Raw genomic sequence first — 25396 nt, forward strand, 5'->3', positions numbered from 1 at the left:
CACTTTCAGGAGGAACATTTATTTATTTTAACATCACAAATGCAGCAGGCGACTCATGACTTCCTCAGAAGATTCACATCCATTTTTATTTTAAATTCTGTTTGTTTAAACTGACATATTGATGATTAATCGATTATTGATTGTTAACTGATCAGTTAAACAGTGTGAGGATTACAGCCGACGTCTGACCTACAGGAGTGCAGAGAGAATCATAGAAAAGATCTGAACATGTTCTTCTTGTGTGTGTGTGTGTGTGTGTGATGGAAAAAAAGTGTAAATTTAAAAACAAGCGTTACGCAGAAAGCACTTATTTGAGCTGGAGGTCAGGTGTGTGTGGCCGGTGTGTCTGAGTGTGTGAGGTTATGAATAATGTGAGTTCATCCTGTATGCTAATTAGCCGATTAGCAAGCTTCTTGAGGCAATGCATAGTGTGTGTGTGTGTGTGTGTGTGCACGCACTACATCAACTAGAAAAGAATGCCTCTGAGCTGTGAGTTTTATGTCACAATCTTGAAAAATAAAACCCTAGTGTGTGTGTGTGTGTGTGTGTGTGAGTCTTTAAACCCAGAGTTGCACTTATGTTCATTGTGTGTTACCTAGTAACAATAAACACACACACACACACACACATACACACACACAAGTGAGAGGATTAGTGCTGGTCTCGAGGAACAACAAACCCACAGCAGAGAGAGAGAGAGAGAGAGAGAGAGAGACGAGGTGAGCCACCTGCTAACACAATTTTTTATTATTTTATAAATTATTTTTATTTTATTAAAAGTAATGAATACTAGTTTGGGTTGATGGGAGACAATGAAAGAGACGTACATCTTGGCGAAGAGAAAACAGAATGTGTAGAGCAGTTTGTAGCTCAGCAGTCTGATTATTTGCTGTTACACTATTTGAGTTCTTTTCTGTCACTGGATGAAGTCCGGAGTGGATACATCAGTAAAGTCAAGCTGAAGATATTGATAAGGTGTGTTTTCCCCACATTACTCCATACCTGTGAAACATGGACACTAAGACAGAAGGACATTGCCAGATGAAATGCTATAGAAAGATTCTGAAAATTGGATGCTGACAAAAGATGATGAATGAAAGAATTCGGAGAGATCCGGGGCAAGAAAAACTATTGGTGAAGTTATCAAGAAGAGAAAATTGGGTCTGTTTGGGCGTGTATGCAGGATCAGAGAAGAAAGATGAATCATGTAGATGATGGAAAGAAACAAAAATTGGAAACAGCGAGTAGGAAAACCAGCAAGAAGATGGATTGATGACATCAAAGTATGGTCAGGAGTAGGAGCATGGACATGAAGGAGAATGGTGAAGGAAAGAGCCCTGGCCCCTAGATGGACTGCAGATGGTCATAGATAGAAATATATAAAATAAATAGTTTCTGGTTCCTGGATGTTGGTTTTCTTAAAAAGAAAGAAGATGAAATGTGGTTATGTTTGTTTTTAGATGTTGTCCCACAGCCACCTGCCAGAACTTTATCGTCATTGTACAAGCTCCAGTGGTGTCTTTTGTTCATGATCTGCATCAGAACAAAATAATGATAATATAAAAAGTATAAAGAAACAGTAATAAGAGTGGTATGTAACTTCCTCAACCTCTGGTCTTCTACCTGTGAGTTTGAAGGTTTGTGCCGTAGCAGGTCCTAGCGCTGCACTCCACTGGACTGAGAGCTCAGATGTTTGTCCTGGGATCTGCTGGAGCAAACCTCCCAGAGAACCACCACTGTGAGAATTTTTGTCCATTTTGTCCTTTCCTGTTCACATTCTCTCCATTTCGTCCTCCAGGCACCGGCTCTTCTCCAGGTTCTCCTCTGTGTCCTCACTGCTGCCTCCTGTTCCTTGTCTATTTTTGCAATGCTCAGTTGATCAGCCTGTATCTGCCTGTCCATCTGGAGGTCCCACAACATCTTAGGCCTGCTGTTCTCCACATTCTTATTTTTAAGGACCTTCTAAGGACCAGTGCAGATGTTCCTGTACACTATACCAGTTTCTTGGTTGTGCTGTTCATTGTGTGCTTTTCCTGCTCTTGTGCTCCTATGATTAGTGCATCAGTGCTGCTTTTAGTCCAGACTGTGTGTCAACCACCTCCGCCATGTCTCCTTGTTACAGCCCATGCACATGCACGTCTTGTCTTGCTATGGCACTTACTCTGCCTGATCTTCATTTCCTGTCCTCTGCTGCCTCAGGTATTTTTCTCAGCAGCTCATCAATGGGTGCCATCTTATAGATGTACTCCTGGGTGTTTTTGTCAGCCAGTTTGGGTTGGAGCTCCTGCTAGCAGTTGCTGGATGTTTATACATTGCTGTTAGTTTCTTTAGCCAGTAGCTGTGGACAGTGTCTGAGCCAAGTACTGTCCAGCTCCTCATAAAAGAGACCTTTTTTATTGTTCATTTGTTCTCCTTTTGTTTTATTGCCTGCTTTGCCTGGTACTTGGTTAGTTTTAGATGGTTGAAGGAAACTTCACCAAAAACACATCCATACAGTAAGTAGGACGTTTGAGCTCAGAGCTGGCACACAGTCAGGAGCACAGCCTTTGATAGGTTGACGTGTCAGATACCCCTGATTGGATGAAACCCTCAATGCAAAGCAAAAAAGGAAACTGGATAATGTATTTTTTTTCTCTCTTTTGTACAACCGCATTAGAACAGGCAGTAAGCAGAACTGTTGAGTGCTGAGTGATCATAGATCGCCAGGACTAATTTGACCCAAGGACATGAGGAGCACTTGGTTTGATGTCACGCATAGTAATGAGCTCTTTGTCCATAAGAAGTTTCTGACTGACACAATTTCAGTAATATATGTTGCTCCTTACCTTCAACTGTCCAAGCTCGTAATTTGAACATGGAGTTTTAAATTAGATAAACAACATCAGGCAAAACTTTTAGTTTCACCTTATTTTTAACAACGTCTGGTCCTGGTCACTGATACCAAATTTTGTTCTCAAATAAAACCTAACGAGAAAAAACTATGCCTCTGATGATTTTACTTCTGTTGTCAGGTCATGGAGTTGCGAGAGAAAGATGACCAGAAAGCCCTGAAGAGTCAGACCCCTGCACCCATTATTCCTGATCTGAAGAAAGTGAGCCCGAGAGTGAGCACCAGCAGCAGCGCTCGTTTCGGCACATTCAGTCATCACTCGTTTTTCTCCAGACACAACCCTCATCCTAACAGGGTCAAACACATATCAGGTACGGCGCAGGAACCTCTGACCGACGCCCCTTTAACCTCCAAATTCACTGGAGGGCTGGAGTCTAGGGGCACGTGTTAAAGAGCGGGGGGGGGGCGCTAGGGGGGAGGTTAGGGACGTGAGACGGCAGACACGAGGAGGAAGCAGTGCGGAAATCACGTCTGTTTCCTCTTCAGTGGAGTGTGTTACTGTGTGTGTGTTACTGTGTGTTAGTGTGTGTCACTGTGTGTCAATGTGTGTCACTGTGTGTCACTGTGTGTTAGTGTGTGTCAGTGTGTGTCACTGTAAGTCACTGTGTGTTAGTGTGTGTCACTTTCTCAGTGTGTGTCAGTGTGTGTCAGTGTGTGTTAGTGTGTGTCACTGTGTGTCACTGTGTGTCAGTGTGTGTTAGTGTGTGTCACTGTGTGTTAGTGTGTGTCACTGTGTGTTAGTGTGTGTCAGTGTGTGTTAGTGTGTGTCACTGTGTGTTAGTGTGTGTTAGTGTGTGTTAGTGTGTGTCAGTGTGTGTCACTGTGTGTGAGTGTGTGTTAGCGTGTGTCACTGTGTGTCACTGTGTGTCAGTGTGTGTTAGTGTGTGTCACTGTGTGTTAGTGTGTGTTAGTGTGTGTTAGTGTGTGTCAGTGTGTGTCACTGTGTGTGAGTGTGTGTCAGCGTGTGTCAGTGTGTGTTAATGTGTGTTAGTGTGTGTCACTGTGTGTCAGTGTGTGTTAGTGTGTGTCAGTGTGTGTTAGTGTGTGTCACTGTGTGTCACTGTGTGTCAGTGTGTGTTAGTGTGTGTCACTGTGTGTTAGTGTGTGTCACTGTGTGTCACTGTGTGTCACCGTGTGTTAGTGTGTGTTAGTGTGTGTCACTGTGTGTTAGTGTGTGTTAGTGTGTGTTAGTGTGTCAGTGTGTGTCACTGTGTGTGAGTGTGTGTTAGCGTGTGTCAGTGTGTGTCAGTGTGTGTCAGTGTGTGTCACTGTGTGTCAGTGTGTGTCAGCGTGTGTCAGTGTGTGTTAATGTGTGTTAGTGTGTGTCACTGTGTGTCAGTGTGTGTTAGTGTGTGTCACTGTGTGTCATTGTGTCACTGTGTGTCAGTATGTGTTAGTGTGTGTGTCAGTGTGTGTCACTGTGTGTCAGTGTGTGTCACTGTGTGTGTCAGTGTGTGTCACTGTGTGTCAGTGTGTGTGTCATTGTGTGTCACTGTGTGTCAGTGTGTGTTAGTGTGTGTCACTGTGTGCTAGTGTGTGTTAGTGTGTGTCACTGTGTGTTAGTGTGTGTTACTGTGTGTTAGTGTGTGTTAATGTGTGTCAGTGTGTGTTAATGTGTGTCACTGTGTGTCAGTGTGTGTCACTGTAAGTCACTGTGTGTTAGTGTGTGTCAGTGTGTTACTGTAAGTCACTGTGTGTTAGTGTGTGTCACTTTTTCAGTGTGTGTCAGTGTGTTACTGTGTGTCAGTGTGTGTTAGTGTGTGTTAGTGTGTGTCACTGTGTGTTAGTGTGTGTCACTGTGTGTTGGTGTGTGTCACTGTGTGTCAGTGTGTGTTAGTGTGTGTCACTGTGTGTTGGTGTGTGTCACTGTGTGTTAGTGTGTGTCAGTGTGTGTCACTGTGTGTCAGTGTGTGTTAGTGTGTGTCACTGTGTGTTACTGTGTGTCAGTGTGTGTCACTGTGTGTTAGTGTGTGTCACTGTGTGTTGGTGTGTGTCACTGTGTGTTAGTGTGTGTCACTGTGTGTCAGTGTGTGTTAGTGTGTGTCACTGTGTGTTACTGTGTGTCAGTGTGTGTTAGTGTGTGTTAATGTGTCAGTGTGTGTTAGTGTGTGTCACTGTGTGTTACTGTGTGTCAGTGTGTGTTAGTGTGTGTTAATGTGTCAGTGTGTGTCAGTGTGTGTCACTGTGTGTTAGTGTGTGTCACTGTGTGTTAGTGTGTGTTAATGTGTGTCAGTGTGTGTCACTGTGTGTCAGTGTGTGTTAGTGTGTGTCACTGTGTGTTAGTGTGTGTCACTGTGTGTTAGTGTGTGTTAGTGTGTGTCACTGTGTGTTACTGTGTGTCAGTGTGTGTCAGTGTGTGTCACTGTAAGTCACTGTGTGTTAGTGTGTGTCACTTTGTCAGTGTGTGTCAGTGTGTTACTGTGTGTCAGTGTGTGTTAGTGTGTGTTAGTGTGTGTCACTGTGTGTTAGTGTGTGTCACTGTGTGTTAGTGTGTGTCACTGTGTGTTACTGTGTGTCAGTGTGTGTTAGTGTGTGTCACTGTGTGTCAGTGTGTGTTAGTGTGTGTCACTGTGTGTTACTGTGTGTCAGTGTGTGTCAGTGTGTGTTAGTGTGTGTCAGTGTGTGTTAATGTGTCAGTGTGTGTCACTGTGTGTCATTGTGTGTCAGTGTGTGTCACTGTGTGTTAGTGTGTGTCACTGTGTGTTAGTGTGTGTTAATGTGTGTCAGTGTGTGTCAGTGTGTGTTAGCGTGTGTCAGTGTGTGTTAATGTGTGTTACTGTGTGTTAGTGTGTGTTAGTGTGTGTTAGTGTGTGTCAGTGTGTGTTAATGTGTCAGTGTGTGTCACTGTGTGTCATTGTGTGTCAGTGTGTGTCACTGTGTGTTAGTGTGTGTTAGTGTGTGTTAATGTGTGTCAGTGTGTGTCAGTGTGTGTTAGCGTGTGTCAGTGTGTGTTAATGTGTGTCAGTGTGTGTCACTGTGTGTCAGTGTGTGTCACTGTGTGTTAGTGTGTGTCAGTGTGTGTCACTGTGTGTCAGTGTGTGTTAGTGTGTGTCACTGTGTGTTACTGTGTGTCAGTGTGTGTTAGTGTGTGTCACTGTGTGTCACTGTGTGTTAGTGTGTGTCAGTGTGTGTCACTGTGTGTCAGTGTGTGTTAGTGTGTGTCACTGTGTGTTACTGTGTGTCAGTGTGTGTCACTGTGTGTTGGTGTGTGTCACTGTGTGTTAGTGTGTGTCACTGTGTGTTAGTGTGTGTCACTGTGTGTTACTGTGTGTCAGTGTGTGTTAGTGTGTGTTAGTGTGTGTTAATGTGTCAGTGTGTGTCAGTGTGTGTCACTGTGTGTTACTGTGTGTCAGTGTGTGTCACTGTGTGTTGGTGTGTGTCACTGTGTGTTAGTGTGTGTCACTGTGTGTTAGTGTGTGTCACTGTGTGTTACTGTGTGTCAGTGTGTGTTAGTGTGTGTTAGTGTGTGTTAATGTGTCAGTGTGTGTCAGTGTGTGTCACTGTGTGTTAGTGTGTGTCACTGTGTGTTAGTGTGTGTTAATGTGTGTCAGTGTGTGTCACTGTGTGTCAGTATGTGTTAGTGTGTGTGTCAGTGTGTGTCACTGTGTGTCAGTGTGTGTCACTGTGTGTGTCAGTGTGTGTCACTGTGTGTCAGTGTGTGTGTCATTGTGTGTCACTGTGTGTCAGTGTGTGTTAGTGTGTGTCACTGTGTGCTAGTGTGTGTTAGTGTGTGTCACTGTGTGTTAGTGTGTGTTACTGTGTGTTAGTGTGTGTTAATGTGTGTCAGTGTGTGTTAATGTGTGTCACTGTGTGTCAGTGTGTGTCACTGTAAGTCACTGTGTGTTAGTGTGTGTCAGTGTGTTACTGTAAGTCACTGTGTGTTAGTGTGTGTCACTGTGTGTTAGTGTGTGTTAATGTGTGTCAGTGTGTGTCACTGTGTGTCAGTGTGTGTCAGTGTGTGTTAGTGTGTGTCACTGTGTGTTAGTGTGTGTCACTGTGTGTTAGTGTGTGTTAGTGTGTGTCACTGTGTGTTACTGTGTGTCAGTGTGTGTCAGTGTGTGTCACTGTAAGTCACTGTGTGTTAGTGTGTGTCACTTTGTCAGTGTGTGTCAGTGTGTTACTGTGTGTCAGTGTGTGTTAGTGTGTGTTAGTGTGTGTCACTGTGTGTTAGTGTGTGTCACTGTGTGTTAGTGTGTGTCACTGTGTGTTAGTGTGTGTCACTGTGTGTTACTGTGTGTCAGTGTGTTAGTGTGTGTCACTGTGTGTCAGTATGTGTTAGTGTGTGTGTCAGTGTGTGTCACTGTGTGTCAGTGTGTGTCACTGTGTGTGTCAGTGTGTGTCAGTGTGTGTGTCATTGTGTGTCACTGTGTGTCAGTGTGTGTTAGTGTGTGTCACTGTGTGCTAGTGTGTGTTAGTGTGTGTCACTGTGTGTTAGTGTGTGTCACTGTGTGTTAGTGTGTGTTAGTGTGTGTCACTGTGTGTTACTGTGTGTCAGTGTGTGTCAGTGTGTGTCACTGTAAGTCACTGTGTGTTAGTGTGTGTCACTTTGTCAGTGTGTGTCAGTGTGTTACTGTGTGTTAGTGTGTGTTAGTGTGTGTCACTGTGTGTTAGTGTGTGTCACTGTGTGTTAGTGTGTGTCACTGTGTGTTAGTGTGTGTCACTGTGTGTTACTGTGTGTCAGTGTGTGTTAGTGTGTGTCACTGTGTGTCAGTATGTGTTAGTGTGTGTGTCAGTGTGTGTCACTGTGTGTCAGTGTGTGTCACTGTGTGTGTCAGTGTGTGTCAGTGTGTGTCAGTGTGTGTGTCATTGTGTGTCACTGTGTGTCAGTGTGTGTTAGTGTGTGTCACTGTGTGCTAGTGTGTGTTAGTGTGTGTCACTGTGTGTTAGTGTGTGTTACTGTGTGTTAGTGTGTGTTAGTGTGTGTCAGTGTGTGTTAATGTGTCAGTGTGTGTCACTGTGTGTCATTGTGTGTCAGTGTGTGTCACTGTGTGTTAGTGTGTGTCACTGTAAGTCACTGTGTGTTAGTGTGTGTCAGTGTGTTACTGTAAGTCACTGTGTGTTAGTGTGTGTCACTTTTTCAGTGTGTGTCAGTGTGTTACTGTGTGTCAGTGTGTGTTAGTGTGTGTTAGTGTGTGTCACTGTGTGTTAGTGTGTGTCACTGTGTGTTGGTGTGTGTCACTGTGTGTTAGTGTGTGTCAGTGTGTGTCACTGTGTGTCAGTGTGTGTTAGTGTGTGTCACTGTGTGTTACTGTGTGTCAGTGTGTGTTAGTGTGTGTCACTGTGTGTTGGTGTGTGTCACTGTGTGTTAGTGTGTGTCAGTGTGTGTCACTGTGTGTCAGTGTGTGTTAGTGTGTGTCACTGTGTGTTACTGTGTGTCAGTGTGTGTCACTGTGTGTTAGTGTGTGTCACTGTGTGTTAGTGTGTGTCACTGTGTGTCAGTGTGTGTTAGTGTGTGTCACTGTGTGTTACTGTGTGTCAGTGTGTGTTAGTGTGTGTTAGTGTGTGTTAATGTGTCAGTGTGTGTCAGTGTGTGTCACTGTGTGTTAGTGTGTGTCACTGTGTGTTAGTGTGTGTTAATGTGTGTCAGTGTGTGTCACTGTGTGTCAGTGTGTGTCAGTGTGTGTTAGTGTGTGTCACTGTGTGTTAGTGTGTGTCACTGTGTGTTAGTGTGTGTTAGTGTGTGTCACTGTGTGTTACTGTGTGTCAGTGTGTGTCAGTGTGTGTCAGTGTGTGTCACTGTAAGTCACTGTGTGTTAGTGTGTGTCACTTTGTCAGTGTGTGTCAGTGTGTTACTGTGTGTCAGTGTGTGTTAGTGTGTGTTAGTGTGTGTCACTGTGTGTTAGTGTGTGTCACTGTGTGTTAGTGTGTGTCACTGTGTGTTACTGTGTGTCAGTGTGTGTTAGTGTGTGTCACTGTGTGTCAGTGTGTGTTAGTGTGTGTCACTGTGTGTTACTGTGTGTCAGTGTGTGTCAGTGTGTGTTAGTGTGTGTCAGTGTGTGTTAATGTGTCAGTGTGTGTCACTGTGTGTCATTGTGTGTCAGTGTGTGTCACTGTGTGTTAGTGTGTGTCACTGTGTGTTAGTGTGTGTCAGTGTGTGTCAGTGTGTGTTAGCGTGTGTCAGTGTGTGTTAATGTGTGTTACTGTGTGTTAGTGTGTGTTAGTGTGTGGTAGTGTGTGTCAGTGTGTGTTAATGTGTCAGTGTGTGTCACTGTGTGTCATTGTGTGTCAGTGTGTGTCACTGTGTGTTAGTGTGTGTTAGTGTGTGTTAATGTGTGTCAGTGTGTGTCAGTGTGTGTTAGCGTGTGTCAGTGTGTGTTAATGTGTGTCAGTGTGTGTCACTGTGTGTCAGTGTGTGTCACTGTGTGTTAGTGTGTGTCAGTGTGTGTCACTGTGTGTCAGTGTGTGTTAGTGTGTGTCACTGTGTGTTACTGTGTGTCAGTGTGTGTTAGTGTGTGTCACTGTGTGTCACTGTGTGTTAGTGTGTGTCAGTGTGTGTCACTGTGTGTCAGTGTGTGTTAGTGTGTGTCACTGTGTGTTACTGTGTGTCAGTGTGTGTCACTGTGTGTTAGTGTGTGTCACTGTGTGTTGGTGTGTGTCACTGTGTGTTAGTGTGTGTCACTGTGTGTTAGTGTGTGTCACTGTGTGTTACTGTGTGTCAGTGTGTGTGTGTGTTAGTGTGTGTTAATGTTTCAGTGTGTGTCAGTGTGTGTCACTGTGTGTTAGTGTGTGTCACTGTGTGTTAGTGTGTGTCACTGTGTGTGTCAGTGTGTGTCACTGTGTGTCAGTGTGTGTGTCATTGTGTGTCACTGTGTGTCAGTGTGTGTTAGTGTGTGTCACTGTGTGCTAGTGTGTGTTAGTGTGTGTCACTGTGTGTTAGTGTGTGTTACTGTGTGTCAGTGTGTGTTAATGTGTGTCAGTGTGTGTTAATGTGTGTCACTGTGTGTCAGTGTGTGTCACTGTAAGTCACTGTGTGTTAGTGTGTGTCAGTGTGTTACTGTAAGTCACTGTGTGTTAGTGTGTGTCACTTTTTCAGTGTGTGTCAGTGTGTTACTGTGTGTCAGTGTGTGTTAGTGTGTGTTAGTGTGTGTCACTGTGTGTTAGTGTGTGTCACTGTGTGTTGGTGTGTGTCACTGTGTGTTAGTGTGTGTCAGTGTGTGTCACTGTGTGTCAGTGTGTGTTAGTGTGTGTCACTGTGTGTTACTGTGTGTCAGTGTGTGTTAGTGTGTGTCACTGTGTGTTGGTGTGTGTCACTGTGTGTTAGTGTGTGTCAGTGTGTGTCACTGTGTGTCAGTGTGTGTTAGTGTGTGTCACTGTGTGTTACTGTGTGTCAGTGTGTGTCACTGTGTGTTAGTGTGTGTCACTGTGTGTTGGTGTGTGTCACTGTGTGTTAGTGTGTGTCACTGTGTGTCAGTGTGTGTTAGTGTGTGTCACTGTGTGTTACTGTGTGTCAGTGTGTGTTAGTGTGTGTTAGTGTGTGTTAATGTGTCAGTGTGTGTCAGTGTGTGTCACTGTGTGTTAGTGTGTGTCACTGTGTGTTAGTGTGTGTTAATGTGTGTCAGTGTGTGTCACTGTGTGTCAGTGTGTGTCAGTGTGTGTTAGTGTGTGTCACTGTGTGTTAGTGTGTGTCACTGTGTGTTAGTGTGTGTTAGTGTGTGTCACTGTGTGTTACTGTGTGTCAGTGTGTGTCAGTGTGTGTCACTGTAAGTCACTGTGTGTTAGTGTGTGTCACTTTGTCAGTGTGTGTCAGTGTGTTACTGTGTGTCAGTGTGTGTTAGTGTGTGTTAGTGTGTGTCACTGTGTGTTAGTGTGTGTCACTGTGTGTTAGTGTGTGTCACTGTGTGTTACTGTGTGTCAGTGTGTGTTAGTGTGTGTCACTGTGTGTCAGTGTGTGTTAGTGTGTGTCACTGTGTGTTACTGTGTGTCAGTGTGTGTCAGTGTGTGTTAGTGTGTGTCAGTGTGTGTTAATGTGTCAGTGTGTGTCACTGTGTGTCATTGTGTGTCAGTGTGTGTCACTGTGTGTTAGTGTGTGTCACTGTGTGTTAGTGTGTGTTAATGTGTGTCAGTGTGTGTCAGTGTGTGTTAGCGTGTGTCAGTGTGTGTTAATGTGTGTTACTGTGTGTTAGTGTGTGTTAGTGTGTGTTAGTGTGTGTCAGTGTGTGTTAATGTGTCAGTGTGTGTCACTGTGTGTCATTGTGTGTCAGTGTGTGTCACTGTGTGTTAGTGTGTGTTAGTGTGTGTTAATGTGTGTCAGTGTGTGTCAGTGGGTGTTAGCGTGTGTCAGTGTGTGTTAATGTGTGTCAGTGTGTGTCACTGTGTGTCAGTGTGTGTCACTGTGTGTTAGTGTGTGTCAGTGTGTGTCACTGTGTGTCAGTGTGTGTTAGTGTGTGTCACTGTGTGTTACTGTGTGTCAGTGTGTGTTAGTGTGTGTCACTGTGTGTCACTGTGTGTTAGTGTGTGTCAGTGTGTGTCACTGTGTGTCAGTGTGTGTTAGTGTGTGTCACTGTGTGTTACTGTGTGTCAGTGTGTGTCACTGTGTGTTAGTGTGTGTCACTGTGTGTTGGTGTGTGTCACTGTGTGTTAGTGTGTGTCACTGTGTGTTAGTGTGTGTCACTGTGTGTTACTGTGTGTCAGTGTGTGTTAGTGTGTGTTAGTGTGTGTTAATGTGTCAGTGTGTGTCAGTGTGTGTCACTGTGTGTTAGTGTGTGTCACTGTGTGTTAGTGTGTGTTAATGTGTGTCAGTGTGTGTCACTGTGTGTCAGTGTGTGTTAGTGTGTGTCACTGTGTGTTAGTGTGTGTCACTGTGTGTTAGTGTGTGTTAGTGTGTGTCACTGTGTGTTACTGTGTGTCAGTGTGTGTCAGTGTGTGTCACTGTAAGTCACTGTGTGTTAGTGTGTGTCACTTTGTCAGTGTGTGTCAGTGTGTTACTGTGTGTCAGTGTGTGTTAGTGTGTGTTAGTGTGTGTCACTGTGTGTTAGTGTGTGTCACTGTGTGTTAGTGTGTGTCACTGTGTGTTAGTGTGTGTCACTGTGTGTTACTGTGTGTCAGTGTGTGTTAGTGTGTGTCACTGTGTGTCAGTGTGTGTTAGTGTGTGTCACTGTGTGTTACTGTGTGTCAGTGTGTGTCAGTGTGTGTTAGTGTGTGTCACTGTGTGTTAATGTGTCAGTGTGTGTCACTGTGTGTCATTGTGTGTCAGTGTGTGTCACTGTGTGTTAGTGTGTGTCACTGTGTGTTAGTGTGTGTTAATGTGTGTCAGTGTGTGTCAGTGTGTGTTAGCGTGTGTCAGTGTGTGTTAATGTGTGTTACTGTGTGTTAGTGTGTGTTAGTGTGTGTCAGTGTGTGTTAATGTGTGTTAGTGTGTGTTAGTGTGTGTTAATGTGTGTTACTGTGTGTCAGTGTGTGTTAGCGTGTGTCAGTGTGTGTTAATGTGTGTCAGTGTGTGTCACTGTGTGTTAGCGTGTGTCAGTGTGTGTTAATGTGTGTCAGTGTGTGTCACTGTGTGTCAGTGTGTGTCACTGTGTGTCAGTGTGTATTAGTGTGTGTCACTGTGTGTCACTGTGTGTCACTGTGTGTGTCAGTGTGTGTCACTGTGTGTCAGTGTGTGTCACTGTGTGTCAGTGTGTGTCATTGTGTGTCACTGTGTGTTAGTGTGTGTCACTGTGTGTTACTGTGTGTCACTGTGTGTCGGTGTGTGTTAGTGTGTGTCACTGTGTGCTAGTGTGTGTCACTGTGTGTCAGTGTGTGTCACTGTGTGATAGTGTGTGTCACTGTGTGTCACTGTGTGTGTCAGTGTGTGTCACTGTGTGTTAGTGTGTGTTAATGTGTGTCACTGTGTGTCATTGTGTGTCACTGTGTGTTAGTGTGTGTCACTGTGTGTCATTGTGTGTCAGTGTGTGTCACTGTGTGTTAGTGTGTGTAAATGTGTGTTAGTGTGTGTCAGTGTGTGTCAGTGTGTGTCAGTGTGTGTTAGCGTGTGCCAGTGTGTGTTAATGTGTGTCAGTGTGTGTCACTGTGTGTCAGTGTGTGTCACTGTGTGTTAGTGTGTGTCAGTGTGTGTCAGTGTGTGTCATTGCGTGTCATTGTGTGTCAGTGTGTATTAGTGTCTGTCAGTGTGTGTTAGTGTGTGTCACTGTGTGTGTCAGTGTGTGTCACTGTGTGTCATTGTGTGTCACTGTGTGTTAGTGTGTGTCACTGTGTGTCAGTGTGTGTTAGTGTGTGTCACTGTGTGTTACTGTGTGTCACTGTGTGTCGGTGTGTGTTAGTGTGTGTCACTGTGTGCTAGTGTGTGTCAGTGTGTGTTAGTGTGTGTCACTGTGTGTCAGTGTGTGTCACTGTGTGTTAGTGTGTGTCACTGTGTGTCACTGTGTGTCACCGTGTGTCAGTGTGTGTTAGTGTGTGTCACTGTGTGTCAGTGTGTGTCACTGTGTGTTAGTGTGTGTTAGTGTGTGTCACTGTGTGTCACTGGGTGTTAGTGTGTGTTAGTGTGTGTTAGTGTGTGTCACTGTGTGTTACTGTGTGTCACTGTGTGTTAGTGTGTGTCAGTGTGTCTCACTGTGTGTTAGTATGTGTTAGTGTGTGTCAGTGTGTGTTAATGTGTGTCAGTGTGTGTTAGTGTGTGTCACTGTGTGTCAGTGTGTGTCAGTGTGTGTTAGTGTGTGTCACTGTGTGTTGGTGTGTTTTAGTGTGTGTCACTGGGTGTTAGTGTGTGTTAGTGTGTGTCACTGTGTGTCACTGTGTGTTACTGTGTGTCACTGTGTGTTAGTGTGTGTCAGTGTGTCTCACTGTGTGTTAGTATGTGTTAGTGTGTGTCACTGTGTGTTAGTGTGTGTCACTGTGTGTCAGTGTGTGTTAGTGTGTGTCACTGTGTGTTGGTGTGTTTTAGTGTGTGTCACTGTGTGTTAGTGTGTGTCACTGTGTGTTAGTGTGTGTCACTGTGTGTCACTGTGTGTCAGTGTGTGTCAGTGTGTGCTAGTGTGTGTTAGTGTGTGTTAATGTGTGTCACTGTGTGTCAGTGTGTGTCACTGTGTGTCACTGTGTGTTAGTGTGTGTCACTGTGTGTTAGTGTGTGTTAATGTGTGCCAGTGTGTGTCATTGCGTGTCATTGTGTGTCAGTGTGTGTCAGTGTGTGTTAGCGTGTGTCACTGTGTGTTAGTGTGTGTCAGTGTGTGTCAGTGTGTGTCATTGTGTGTCAGTGTGTATTAGTGTGTGTTAGTGTGTGTTAGTGTGTGTCACTGTGTGTCATTGTGTGTCAGTGTGTGTCACTGTGTGTTAGTGTGTGTCACTGTGTGTCATTGTGTGTCAGTGTGTGTCACTGTGTGTTAGTGTGTGTTAGTGTGTGTTAATGTGTGTCAGTGTGTGTCAGTGTGTGTCACTGTGTGTCAGTGTGTGTCACTGTGTGTCAGTGTGTGTCACTGTGTGTCAGTGTGTGTCATTGTGTGTCATTGCGTGTCATTGCGTGTCATTGTGTGTCAGTGTGTATTAGTGTCTGTCACTGTGTGTTAGTGTGTGTTAGTGTGTGTCAGTGTGTGTTAATGTGTGTCAGTGTGTGTTAGTGTGTGTCACTGTGTGTTACTGTGTTTTAGTGTGTGTCAGTGTGTGTCAGTGTGTGTTAGTGTGTGTCACTGTGTGTTAGTGTGTGTTACCGTGTGTCACTGTGTGTTAGTGTGTGTTAGTGTGTGTTACTGTGTGTTAGTGTGTGTTAGTGTGTGTCAATTTCAATTCAATTCAATTCAATTTTATTTCTATAGCGCTTTTAGCAATTTTCATTGCCGCAAAGCAGCTTTACACAGTCAAAAGAATTATTTAAGTTTGTATGAAATGTGAATTTGTATGAATCAAAATGGTCAGTTTGTCCCTGGTGAGCAAGCCGAGGGCGAGAGTGGCAAGGAAAAACTCCCTGAGATGGTAATAGGAAGAAACCTTGAGAGGAACCAGACTCAACAGGGAACCCATCCTCATCTGGGTGAAACAGAAAGCAGTAAATGATCTGCATATATACAGTGTGTAGGGTGGGAGGCAGTTCAGCTATAATAGCTGATGTTAACTGATGTTAATATGGAGTCCAGGTAGTTATTGAAGACCCAGGTAGACTTGTAAGAAGTTCCAGTCATGAACTATCGAACTGTCAAGTCCCCAGAGAAACAGTTGCCAACACCAGTCAGGGCCAGAACCATTTTCTAGGTAGAGAGAATCATTCCCAGACACCAGACGCATCCCAGAGAGACACACGGGGCATCCATGTGACGAGATCTTCAGCCAGAAGCGGGGCACCAGGATGGGTCAGACAGGTCCGGAGGGCAGAGGGAGTCTGGATCACTGGCAGCTCAGGAACGACATGTGTAGCTCGACAGAGAGAGAGAGAAAGAGTGAAAGGGGGGGACAGGAGGAAGGAGGAAAAAGAAAGAGGGGGGGGAAGAGAAGAAGAGGAGAGATGGCAGTTAGGTATGGTCACAGTCACACAATGTATAATGTGAATGTATATTAACTGTAGAGTGCAAGCAGAGACTCCGGCAGGACTAACTATGACATCATAACTAAAAGGGAGGAGCCAGAAGGAAACACAAACATAAGGGGGAACTGAGATGTAAAGCAAACAATCACCTCACCGTCAGCAAACCTGAGTGATCAATGAGAGTGAGGAAGACAGCATCCAAACACACCAGTTCACCATAATACTCTACGTCCATGAGTCCCCCAGATCTGCTCCTTTACCTAAGGCTAATCTATTTATAACAATGCTTGGCTAAATAAATAGGTTTTTAGCCTGGACTTAGCTCACTGTGTGTTGGTGTGTGTTAGTGTGTGTCACTGTGTGTTAGTGTGTGTGTGTGTGTGTGTGTTCATTAGTGCCCTAAGTGTCCTGGAATGGGTTAGTATAGGTTAAATTGAGCTAGTCTGTATTAGTCAGTGTTTTCTCTAATTCGCTCTCTCTCTGGTACATTGCAAACACTCACACACACACACACACACACACACACACACACACACACACACACACAGTTATACAAACCAGTCTGTATTGGTTTAAAAGGGTACTGACACAAACAGTGGATTTGTTCATATAAACGTGCACTCCATGTGTGTGTGTGTGTGTGTGTGTGTGTGTGTGTGTGTGTGTGTGTGATATAACAGTTGACCTTATTATACACTCAGCAGTAATATGGATTGTCTAAAAACTTTGTTCTTGTTGCAATAACACTCATCAGTACACACAGCGTCTGTGTGTGTGACCTTTGAAAAACATTATCCTCACAGTTAACACACACACACACACACACAGAAAAAGAGATATCTGTACATTTACAGTCTTTATAAACACCAGATGATGAATATTACATTCGGGAGAGGAAACTCAGAGAAAACACACTGTACACGTGTACAACACGTAAGTGTGTGTGATCGGACCTCCATGGATCAGACGTGTCTTTCCAGCACGTCCCACTGACACTTAATCGGATTGAGAGAATCTGGAGAATTTGTGCTGAACATTGTGTGCGTTCCAGACGCTCCTGCTGAAAGAGGACACTGACGTCCATCAGGGAACACCGTCTTCATGAAGGGGTGTGGCTTAGTGGAACATCCACATGAAGGGCAGAACCCGAAGTTTCCCATCGAAACATCACCCAGAGCATCATCTTGGTGCCGTCTCTAACCCAGATACACCCACACCCACACACACACACACACACACACCCACACACACACACACACAATTCAATTCAATTTTATTTGTACAGCGCTTTTAACAATTAACATTGTCCCGAAACACCCCCAAGATAAGAGCGGAGAGTTGTTTTACAGGTTAGCGAGCTTCTTAAAAAGAGTATATTTAAAAAAAAAAGAGAATAAAACCTTAATGAAAAAGGCAGGATGACTTCCTGGAGTGTGTTCATGTGTTAGAGCTGATTAATCAGGAGTAGATAGGCTGATATGTGCAAAGATTTTTCATCCGAAGGGAGGTGTGTTAACTATTGATTACTTACTATTATGTGTGTGTGTGTGTGTGTTTTATTATCATGGCTGGAGGTTTGAACGGAAGCCCGGTGTGTATTGTGAATGATGATTGGTACAGCAACACTCCTCTCTTCCCACATCCACTGATCAGGAGTCAGGTGACGTCCGGCGCTACACACACGTCCACTTCGCTCCCGTATCACATCACTTACCCGCGAGCTGACGGAGCCAAGCCAGGTGCAGGTGAGAGATAAACTCCAGCGTTAACAAACTGATAACGCCTTCATTTACTGCAACAGCAGGCTTATATTAACGCTCTTGTTTTGAAAATCAGTAGATCACGGTTTCTATAGCAACAGCTTGTTCACGGGGACGTCTACAGCACACGGTCCACATGAACACGTCTGAAACATATTGTACATTTTTTCTTCAATGATTTGTTTTAAACACTCCATCAATAACACTAACAGTGTAATAATAAAATAATTAAACTGTAAGTGATTATGAGGTCATCCCAGGGGGCGTGGTTAACTGATTTCCTCTTCTCCTCTTCCACAGTTTTGATTTCTGAAGCGTGGAGAGAGGAGCTGAAGGACCTGGCGACTAAAGTCAGTCTCTCAGCTGCAGCTAAAAGAGCTGAACACGAGGTAGAGGAACAGATGCATTTATTAAAAAGAAAATCATTAATTATGTCAGTATCAAATGTCTGCATAAGAAATATTTGCCAGTCTCACACAGCAGCATGGAGAAGAACACATCTCAGAGTAATACCTCGAACTTCATACGCTGTATGTTTTATCACGTAGTGACGAGGAGCTGAGGCATACAAGATCAGGTTGGAGAGAGATTCAAATTATTCCTGCTCACACCCCAATATTAATATTTATATTGCCAGGTACATGGAGAGACATGAAGTATGTGAAGTAGTTACATTATCATGCAGGAGAACACAGAGACACCTGCGCCTGAGATTTCTTTTCTGCAGGACTTTCATGGAAACAAGAGAAACAAGAAGTGACATCAATTTCAATAACATCATCTTTATGGCATTTGGGAGACGCCATTACTCAGGAGGTATCAGCAGAGGCATAAATTATGCAAATGAAGATCCTGGTTATATCTCTATCTGGCCCATGATGTGAACTCATGATTTTATATTATTATCATTTGTACTGAAGAATCCACGGTTATGCTGGAATGACTGGATGATGGGATGCACTGGTGTAAGAGGATGATTTGTTTCTGGTCCTCCACCACACCCAGGCTGTTTTACTTTCATTATCTTGAGTATAAAGGCACAGGAAGAGCAGCCATGGCTTGAGACTGAGATATATGACAGCTCACATGTAAACTAATTTCTGAAATAAAAGAAACTTCTGGTCTGTTTTATGGACTCTTGGTTTCTCCAGTTACTAATAATGAACTTAGGCAAGATACTCAGCCAGATTCCTGTTCATGAAATGAGGTTTCTTTGTGTCTGGCCTGTCGGAACACCAGGAGATTTCACTCCATGTCTGTTTAATTCAATTATTTTAAATTTTTATAGCACTTTTAACAATGTCATTGTCATAAAGCTTTGCAGAATTAAAAATGAATGGAGATAAATTACAACATATACAGAAAAAAAAGTATAAACTATAACTATTAGTTTGAAACCATCCTCATTAGGGGGATATGAGATAATATTAACATAAGTCAGTGCCTGGTATAACTGTGTGTTAGGAGGCTGGAGGTTCAGTATAACAGGAGATGTGGAGAAGTTCATATGGAGTCCAGTTGGTTATTGGAGGCTCAGGTAGACTGTAGGAAACTCCAGTCCTGAACTATCGAGCGACTGCAGTCACGAGTCCTCAGAGAACAGCTGTCTGTATCAGAACAGAGGACAGGACTGTCTTCATGGTAAAGTAGGAACCGTCCCCAGTCACCACACGCATCCCAGACAGACCACACAGTCCATGTGATGAGATCTCCAACCAGAAGAGGGACACCAGGATGAGTCAGACAGGTCCAGAGGACAGAGGGGGTCTGGATCACTGGCGGATCAGGAGAGACGTGTAGTGAGAGAGAGAAACAGGGAGGCAAATCTATTTACAAAATGCTTGGCTAAATACATAGTTTTTTAGCCTAGACTTAAACATTGAGACTGTATCTGAGTCCCGAACATTAATTGGAAGGCTATTCAATACATGTAGGGCTTGGAAATAAACTGGTGTAGTTTTTATAATATAAGGTACCAACAAGCAGCCTGCACCTTTTAATCAAAGTAGGCGTGGTAGATCACAAAAATATAGCAGTTCACTCAGGTACAATGACACGAGACCATTTAATGCTTTATAGGTCAATAGTAGTATTTTAAACTTAATGTGAAATTTCACAAAGAGCCAGTGCAGTGAAGATAAGATAGGGGTGATGTGCTCATATCTTCTGGTTCTAGTGAGGACTCTCGCTGCTGCATTCTGGACTAGCTGAAGCTTGTTTATGCACCTAGCTCTTTTCTCAGCCTGTAGCTAAAGGCAGTGATTAGGGTAAAACTGAGACACCTTTGGAAGATCAAATGAGGTCTAATGTCTGCACATACTCTCAGACATCTCTGCTCCATTTCACAGCTTTGCCCTCAGGAACTATGAGGAATATCAGCTTTTCTATTATTAATGCTACATCCTTTAGGAGGTTTACTGAAGGCTGGTTAATATTCCGGCTCTGTCTATGTGTACATTATGAGAGATCTACAGAAGAAAGTCTGTCTTCTTCTGCTTCTGTTATTGTCCAGCTTGTACTTTCTTCTAACTTTATGTAAAGGAAAGATTATCCTTCTTATCCAGTGATGTAATGAAAAAATCGGTTTATTGTCTTATAAAGTGCTGCATGAACACAAAACACAATTGGACCCTGGCTCCTCCTCAGAACAGCAGAACTCACATCAGTACAGGAACATTACTGTGTCACACAGTTTGAATGCTCTGGATGATTTTTTTCTCCCATGTTCCTTGAATTCAGATAAATGTATTTTTGTGTAGATCATCAGAGAGGAGGAGCCAATGCGCAGGAAGACCCAGTACTCGTCTGAAACGGGTCGCATCATTCCTCCGACATCCTGGAGAACCAAACGCCGTGACCTCCAAACTCAAAATTCACGTCCAGGAACTAACAGACCTCAGGCTTCACAGATACAACCAGGAACCACCAACCTGGAGGGGCAGGAACTCAGGGTAACACACCTGCACACATCTGGACCCACCTCAACATAACCTGAACACTCATCAGCATACACAAACACACCTGAAAACCTGAACACATTCACACACACCAAAACACACTTAAACACACCTGATCACACCAGAACCTACCAGCATTCCAGCTCGTGTTCTCTCTGCTCGGACTGTAGGTATGAGCTCTAAACACAAGAGTTCTTCACCTTTTCTCCTGAACTGTATTTCTGAACAAGTAAAAGAAACTATTTTACGAGGATGTTGTCTGTCATGCACACACTTCAGGATGGTTTTGTTTTTACTTTTAAGTTTGTTTAATCACAGACAGAATCAATTTGACTTATTTGCAATCAGCAAAGGGAATATTCAGCATGAAAGCTTTCCTAATCAATTACCTGAACTGATGGAGCTGAACGTGATGCAGATGCCTTCATGCCTTCATCTAATTATATCCGAGAAATAGTTTAGACGTAAATAATAACGAAACATTAAAGACAAATAATTAACTCACTGTGGTTTTACACATTCTACATGGATCCTCATAAATGTTATTTAAACTAATCTCCCAAAGCCATGATGTTTTAAGTCTTAAAAAAGAAAGGAAAAGTACTAATAATAAAAACAACAATAATAATAATAATAATAATAATAATAACAATAATAATAATTATGATTAATAATAATAACAATAATAATAATAACAATAATAATAATAATGATGATAATGATCATAATAATGATGATGATGATGATAATGATGATGATAATGATCAAACATTGCTGTCGAACTTCAGTCCTGCTCTTGCGTGAGTTCTGATTACGCTTGTTGTAGGTGTTGGAGCTGTTGTGTCAGATCCTGCAGACGGACTCGCTGTCTCTGGTGCAGCAGTGGCTTCTTCTGGCTGGAGAGCCAGGTGAGAAAAGAATTCTTTTAACTTTAACAAAGTAATTTAAATAGAGAGTAAAAACTAATTATATAATACTGTATTCACTGATACGTGTAATTATGTTTAATTAGACTTAATTAGTTTTAATTAAACTTTTAATTAGATTTTATTCTCTGTCATTTTGCCATTTTGCACTTTGTTCTTACTGAAAGTTAATGAGACTAAAGCCTTATTCAGATGGGATTAGTATATGTGTAGACGTGGGTAATGTGATTATTACCGGATTACAGCAGATTACAGACTATAACTCCAGCTAGTGAACTGTACATCCTGTCCCATGTGATATATGAGTAAAACCTTCTTTCACCTCCCAGGGTTACTGAGCTTGCCCATTTCGTTTTTTGAGGAGCAAAGGTTCTCCAGGTGAATCGATAGGAGTGCAGTTCCAAATTGCTCTTGGGGAAACTTTATTAGCACACCAGCACACTTTCCTCATCTGTGTCTGCAACAGAGAGCTGCTGAAAACAAAGAAAATGCTAGAGAGTCCTGTTCCAGGGCTACCAGCTCCAATGCCCTATCTCCCCCTCCGATCTGCCCCATCACTCCATCTGCCCCATCATACCCTCCTATCTGCCCCATCACCCTATCTGCCCCATCACCCCCCCCCCCATCTGCCCCATCACCCCATCTGCCCCATCATACCCTCCCGTCTGCCCCATCGCCCCTATCCTCAGGCTGCACCCATGATACAATGCTACAACTAATAATCACAGTAAATGTCAGGATACACTGATTCCTGAACCCCAGAAAAGCCCTGGGGGTTTTTATGACATCATAAAAATGGGGCATTTTCGGCTCAACGTTTTATGTATAAATTTTATTGTTCCTCATTTAACTCGACCACAAAATTCATGGTAATACACATCACAGTTAATATTTAAATGCTTTCTAAATGTCCTTGAATGTTATTATTGGAGTCATTTGACAACCCTAATAGAAACTGCAGCACATTCATAGTCTATGTGGATTGTTTGTGTTTTTAATGCGCGTTTGTGTTTCAGAGAAACAGCTAGTTCTCGGGATGCTCCAGCAGGCCATGTGTGACTCCTCGGCTCTCCTTCAGCAGCCACAGTTCCCCATCACGGGTCAAACCGAGGCTCCGCTTCAGACACGCCGCAAACGCCGCATGAGGAGGTGAGGCTTCCCAAACTACACCTCAACCTCAACACCAGGATGGAGTTCAACACCAGGATGGAGTTCAACACCAGGATAGAGTTCATCCCCAGGATAGAGTTCATCCCACCAGGATAGAGTTCAACACCAGGATAGAGTTCAACACCAGGATAGAGTTCAACACCAGGATAGAGTTCATCCCACCAGTTTACTTTATCCATTGTACGCGTCCCAAATTATGTCCCCATGGTGTTTTATTCAGAATGGAACACCATGAATTGTTCTGGTCTCTTTATTCTGTCCAAACTCTCAGTGTCGACAGGAGGAAAGTTCCTGGTGTTCAGAGTCGTGTTACGCAGCAGGTCTCAGAGGTCGAGATGAATAAATAATGAAATATAAAAAGACTAATATGATGATTTGAGCTCGTGGTGATGATCACATTAATCTCCAATTAAACACTTCTTCATCAGCACAGAGAACAGGGCATGATCCAGAGTTGTGTGTGTGTGTGTGTGTGTGTGTGTGTACATGCTGGATCATAAACAATCAGGATGATAAGTCACTTTAGAGTAAAAGCTCTCATTAGTGCACTAGTCAACACACACACACACACACACACACACACACACACACACACACACACACACACACACACACACACACACACTAATGTATCTGTCTCTGTTCCTGCAGTGTGTGTTCAGCTGAAGAGACGGAGAAAGAGAAAGCAGTTAAAGAGAAACCAGGTACCTGCTGTGTGTGTGTGTGTGTGTGTGTGTGTGTGTGTGTGTAATTATAATGGATACAATGATAAAAATTGATGGATGGATGTAATGGACATGTGATGGACAGACAGGACAGATAGTTCTGATGGATGGATGGATGTGATGGATGTTAAAAAGGATAGATGTGATTGAGAGATGTGATGGATGTTAATAGTATAAAGGTAATGGGTGACTATTAAAAGGAGGGATGTGATGGACAGTGTGGGTGATGTGATTAAAGATGTTGAGATTAATGAATGTGATGGATGGGTGTGATGGATGGGTGTGATCCAGAACCCGTCCCTGTCCCTCAGCACTCAGTACTGCATAAAACATTGTGAACCTCAGGAGTGTGTCGAGACGCGCGCGTCACTCTGCACTCCAGGCTTTTCACTAATCACACCGCGGCCCGAGTCACGACTCACACCCTGCAGAGCGTAATAATAATAATTTATCAGGGAGAAAAAGCCCAGGTCCACTTTATCCCTGTAATATCTTGCACTGTGTGTGTGTGTGTGTGTGTGTGTGTCCTACAGAGCGGATCGGAGATGCTGAAGTCTTGCGTGTTCGACCAGATGAGAACGAAAACCTCAACGATTCTGCAAGCCAAGAAGAACAGAGTCACTAACACAAACACACACACACACACACACACACACACACACACAATTATTATTAGTTTTTGAAGTAGATATGAACCAGTGATTAGTTGTAGGATGAACCACAACACTCCTCACCTTTAACACTTCTATATAATCCTCTATAATCTATAGCTATAATCACATCCCCTTGTTCACTTGGACAGTAGGGCACCTATGTAGTGAATGTGTTCAAGTAGACTAAGTGCTAATGATTTGGTAAAACATGACTTAATGCTGACTCCCTTATTCTCTTCTGTAAAATAAATAACATAAAATCAAATAAAAATATTCACATCATGTTCACTATGTGTGTGTGTGTGTGTGTGTGTGTGTATATAATCTGTATAAATGATAAACTACAGGACAGATTAATTATTAAGTAAATAATTAGTCTTTTAGTCTTGGAGGGAGTTCGGAGGTTCTCACGTCTGTTATTCCAGCGCACTATCCCCCCAACCACCCCCCCCCACACACACACACACACACGTCTCCTCCTCCTCCTCCTCTCCCGTACACGCCCCTGTGAATGAGCTGTTGCCATGGAAACCAGAGTGTGTCAGAGCAAACACATTAACATAAACCTGCACTGCTGTCAGAGCTGCTGTATAGAGAACTAATCAACACCTTCTGACCAATCAGCATCCGGAGTTCTGTGGCGAGGGTCTGCAGTGTGTGTGTGTGTGTGTGTGTGTGCTCAGTACACAGGTAGAGATGGAGTTATTAAGAGACCAATTAAAGACCAGCACTGAGTGTTTATCAGTGATGATGCAGAGAGCCCAGTGTGTGTGTGTTGGTGGTGGTGTGTGTGTGTGTGTGTGTGTGTGTGTGTCCACATGCGTGATGAAGGCCGTGCGTTCTTATCTTACATTTTTAACACTTCTGCCAAATGCTCACGAACACACTGCATACCGTAAGACTCAGGAGCGCTATATGGGCATGATGGTTCCTCTCACTGGGGTGTTACATTTAGACTAAAATGATCCTGTCTCTCAGGCATGAATTAATTATTGCTCTTTACTTCTGCACCCAGGGAAATGTATAAAAGGAAATCAGGGGAGTCAGTTAAATAACTATTTAAATAAGGGTATGTATAATTTATCAGTGTAGTGGGAGCCCTTGGGGGTCTGTGAGAGTGTGTGGTCCACAGGTCAGGTGGGCGGGCCCCTTCCCTGTGCATCGCCGAGGTTCCGCGTGAGGTCAGGATGGGCTCTGAGTGTGAGACAGAATGGAGCAGTTGAAAGCCGCACACAGAGCTGAGTGGAGATTTGTTACATAATCTGTGACCTCAATCTCGTATCATCCCTGACCTCCATCTCACCTCCACTATCTCCTTCACCTCACACCTCACAGCACTCAGCCACCATACAGTAATGATTCAGTCAGGGAGCTGAGCATGCGGTTCTGCTCATTTCAACACTCTCTAACACAACATGCACTTTCACAACTTCACCAGGTTCACTGTGATAACACTCTTACCTACATGCACCTAATGCAGAGCCTAATGCAGAGCCTAATGCAGAGCTGGACGTCAGTATTGGGAGAGATGATCGGCATCCTCTTGGCTTTAAAACACTGCACAGAGAAGAACACTTATACGTACCCAGTAAAACTCCAGGGTCAACAAATAACGGGGTTCCAGCCCTGCTATTTCCAAGATGTCACTGTTGTGCTATTTAACAATACCTTCTCTACACCAGGGGGCGCTGTACCCTGAGCTTTATTTAAAACAAGCTGGGATAGTTAAAGAAAGTATTTCGTCCGTACTGTATTTGACAAACAAAGACCTTCTTCTAAACCTAGAGCTGTTGGAGATATAACACTTCTCATTTAATTCACATTTCGTCTGTACATTATCCACCATCATGACTGTTTGACTTTAAAC

The 25396-nt window shown here is 43.6% G+C and overlaps 1 protein-coding gene across 2 annotated transcripts; it reads left to right on the forward strand.

Moving 5' to 3' along the window:
- The first annotated feature begins 662 nt into the window (after positions 1 to 662).
- tbata (thymus, brain and testes associated) lies at positions 663 to 23776 on the forward strand. Of its 2 annotated transcripts, none has more exons than XM_053511973.1 (9): positions 663 to 719; positions 3012 to 3201; positions 16913 to 17083; positions 17399 to 17487; positions 19858 to 20049; positions 20882 to 20963; positions 21998 to 22130; positions 22803 to 22855; positions 23410 to 23776. In XM_053511973.1, the coding sequence occupies exons 2-9, from the start codon at positions 3015 to 3017 to the stop codon at positions 23499 to 23501; spliced, it is 999 nt and encodes a 332-aa protein (XP_053367948.1). In that variant the 5' UTR covers positions 663 to 719; positions 3012 to 3014; the 3' UTR covers positions 23502 to 23776. The 2 variants fall into 2 exon arrangements, with proteins under 2 accessions (XP_053367948.1, XP_053367949.1); XM_053511974.1 differs by lacking the exon at positions 663 to 719 and adding an exon at positions 927 to 975.
- The last annotated feature ends 1620 nt before the right edge of the window (positions 23777 to 25396 follow it).

The sequence above is a fragment of the Clarias gariepinus genome, chromosome 14, assembly GCF_024256425.1.
Source record: "Clarias gariepinus isolate MV-2021 ecotype Netherlands chromosome 14, CGAR_prim_01v2, whole genome shotgun sequence".
NCBI lineage: Eukaryota > Metazoa > Chordata > Actinopteri > Siluriformes > Clariidae > Clarias > Clarias gariepinus.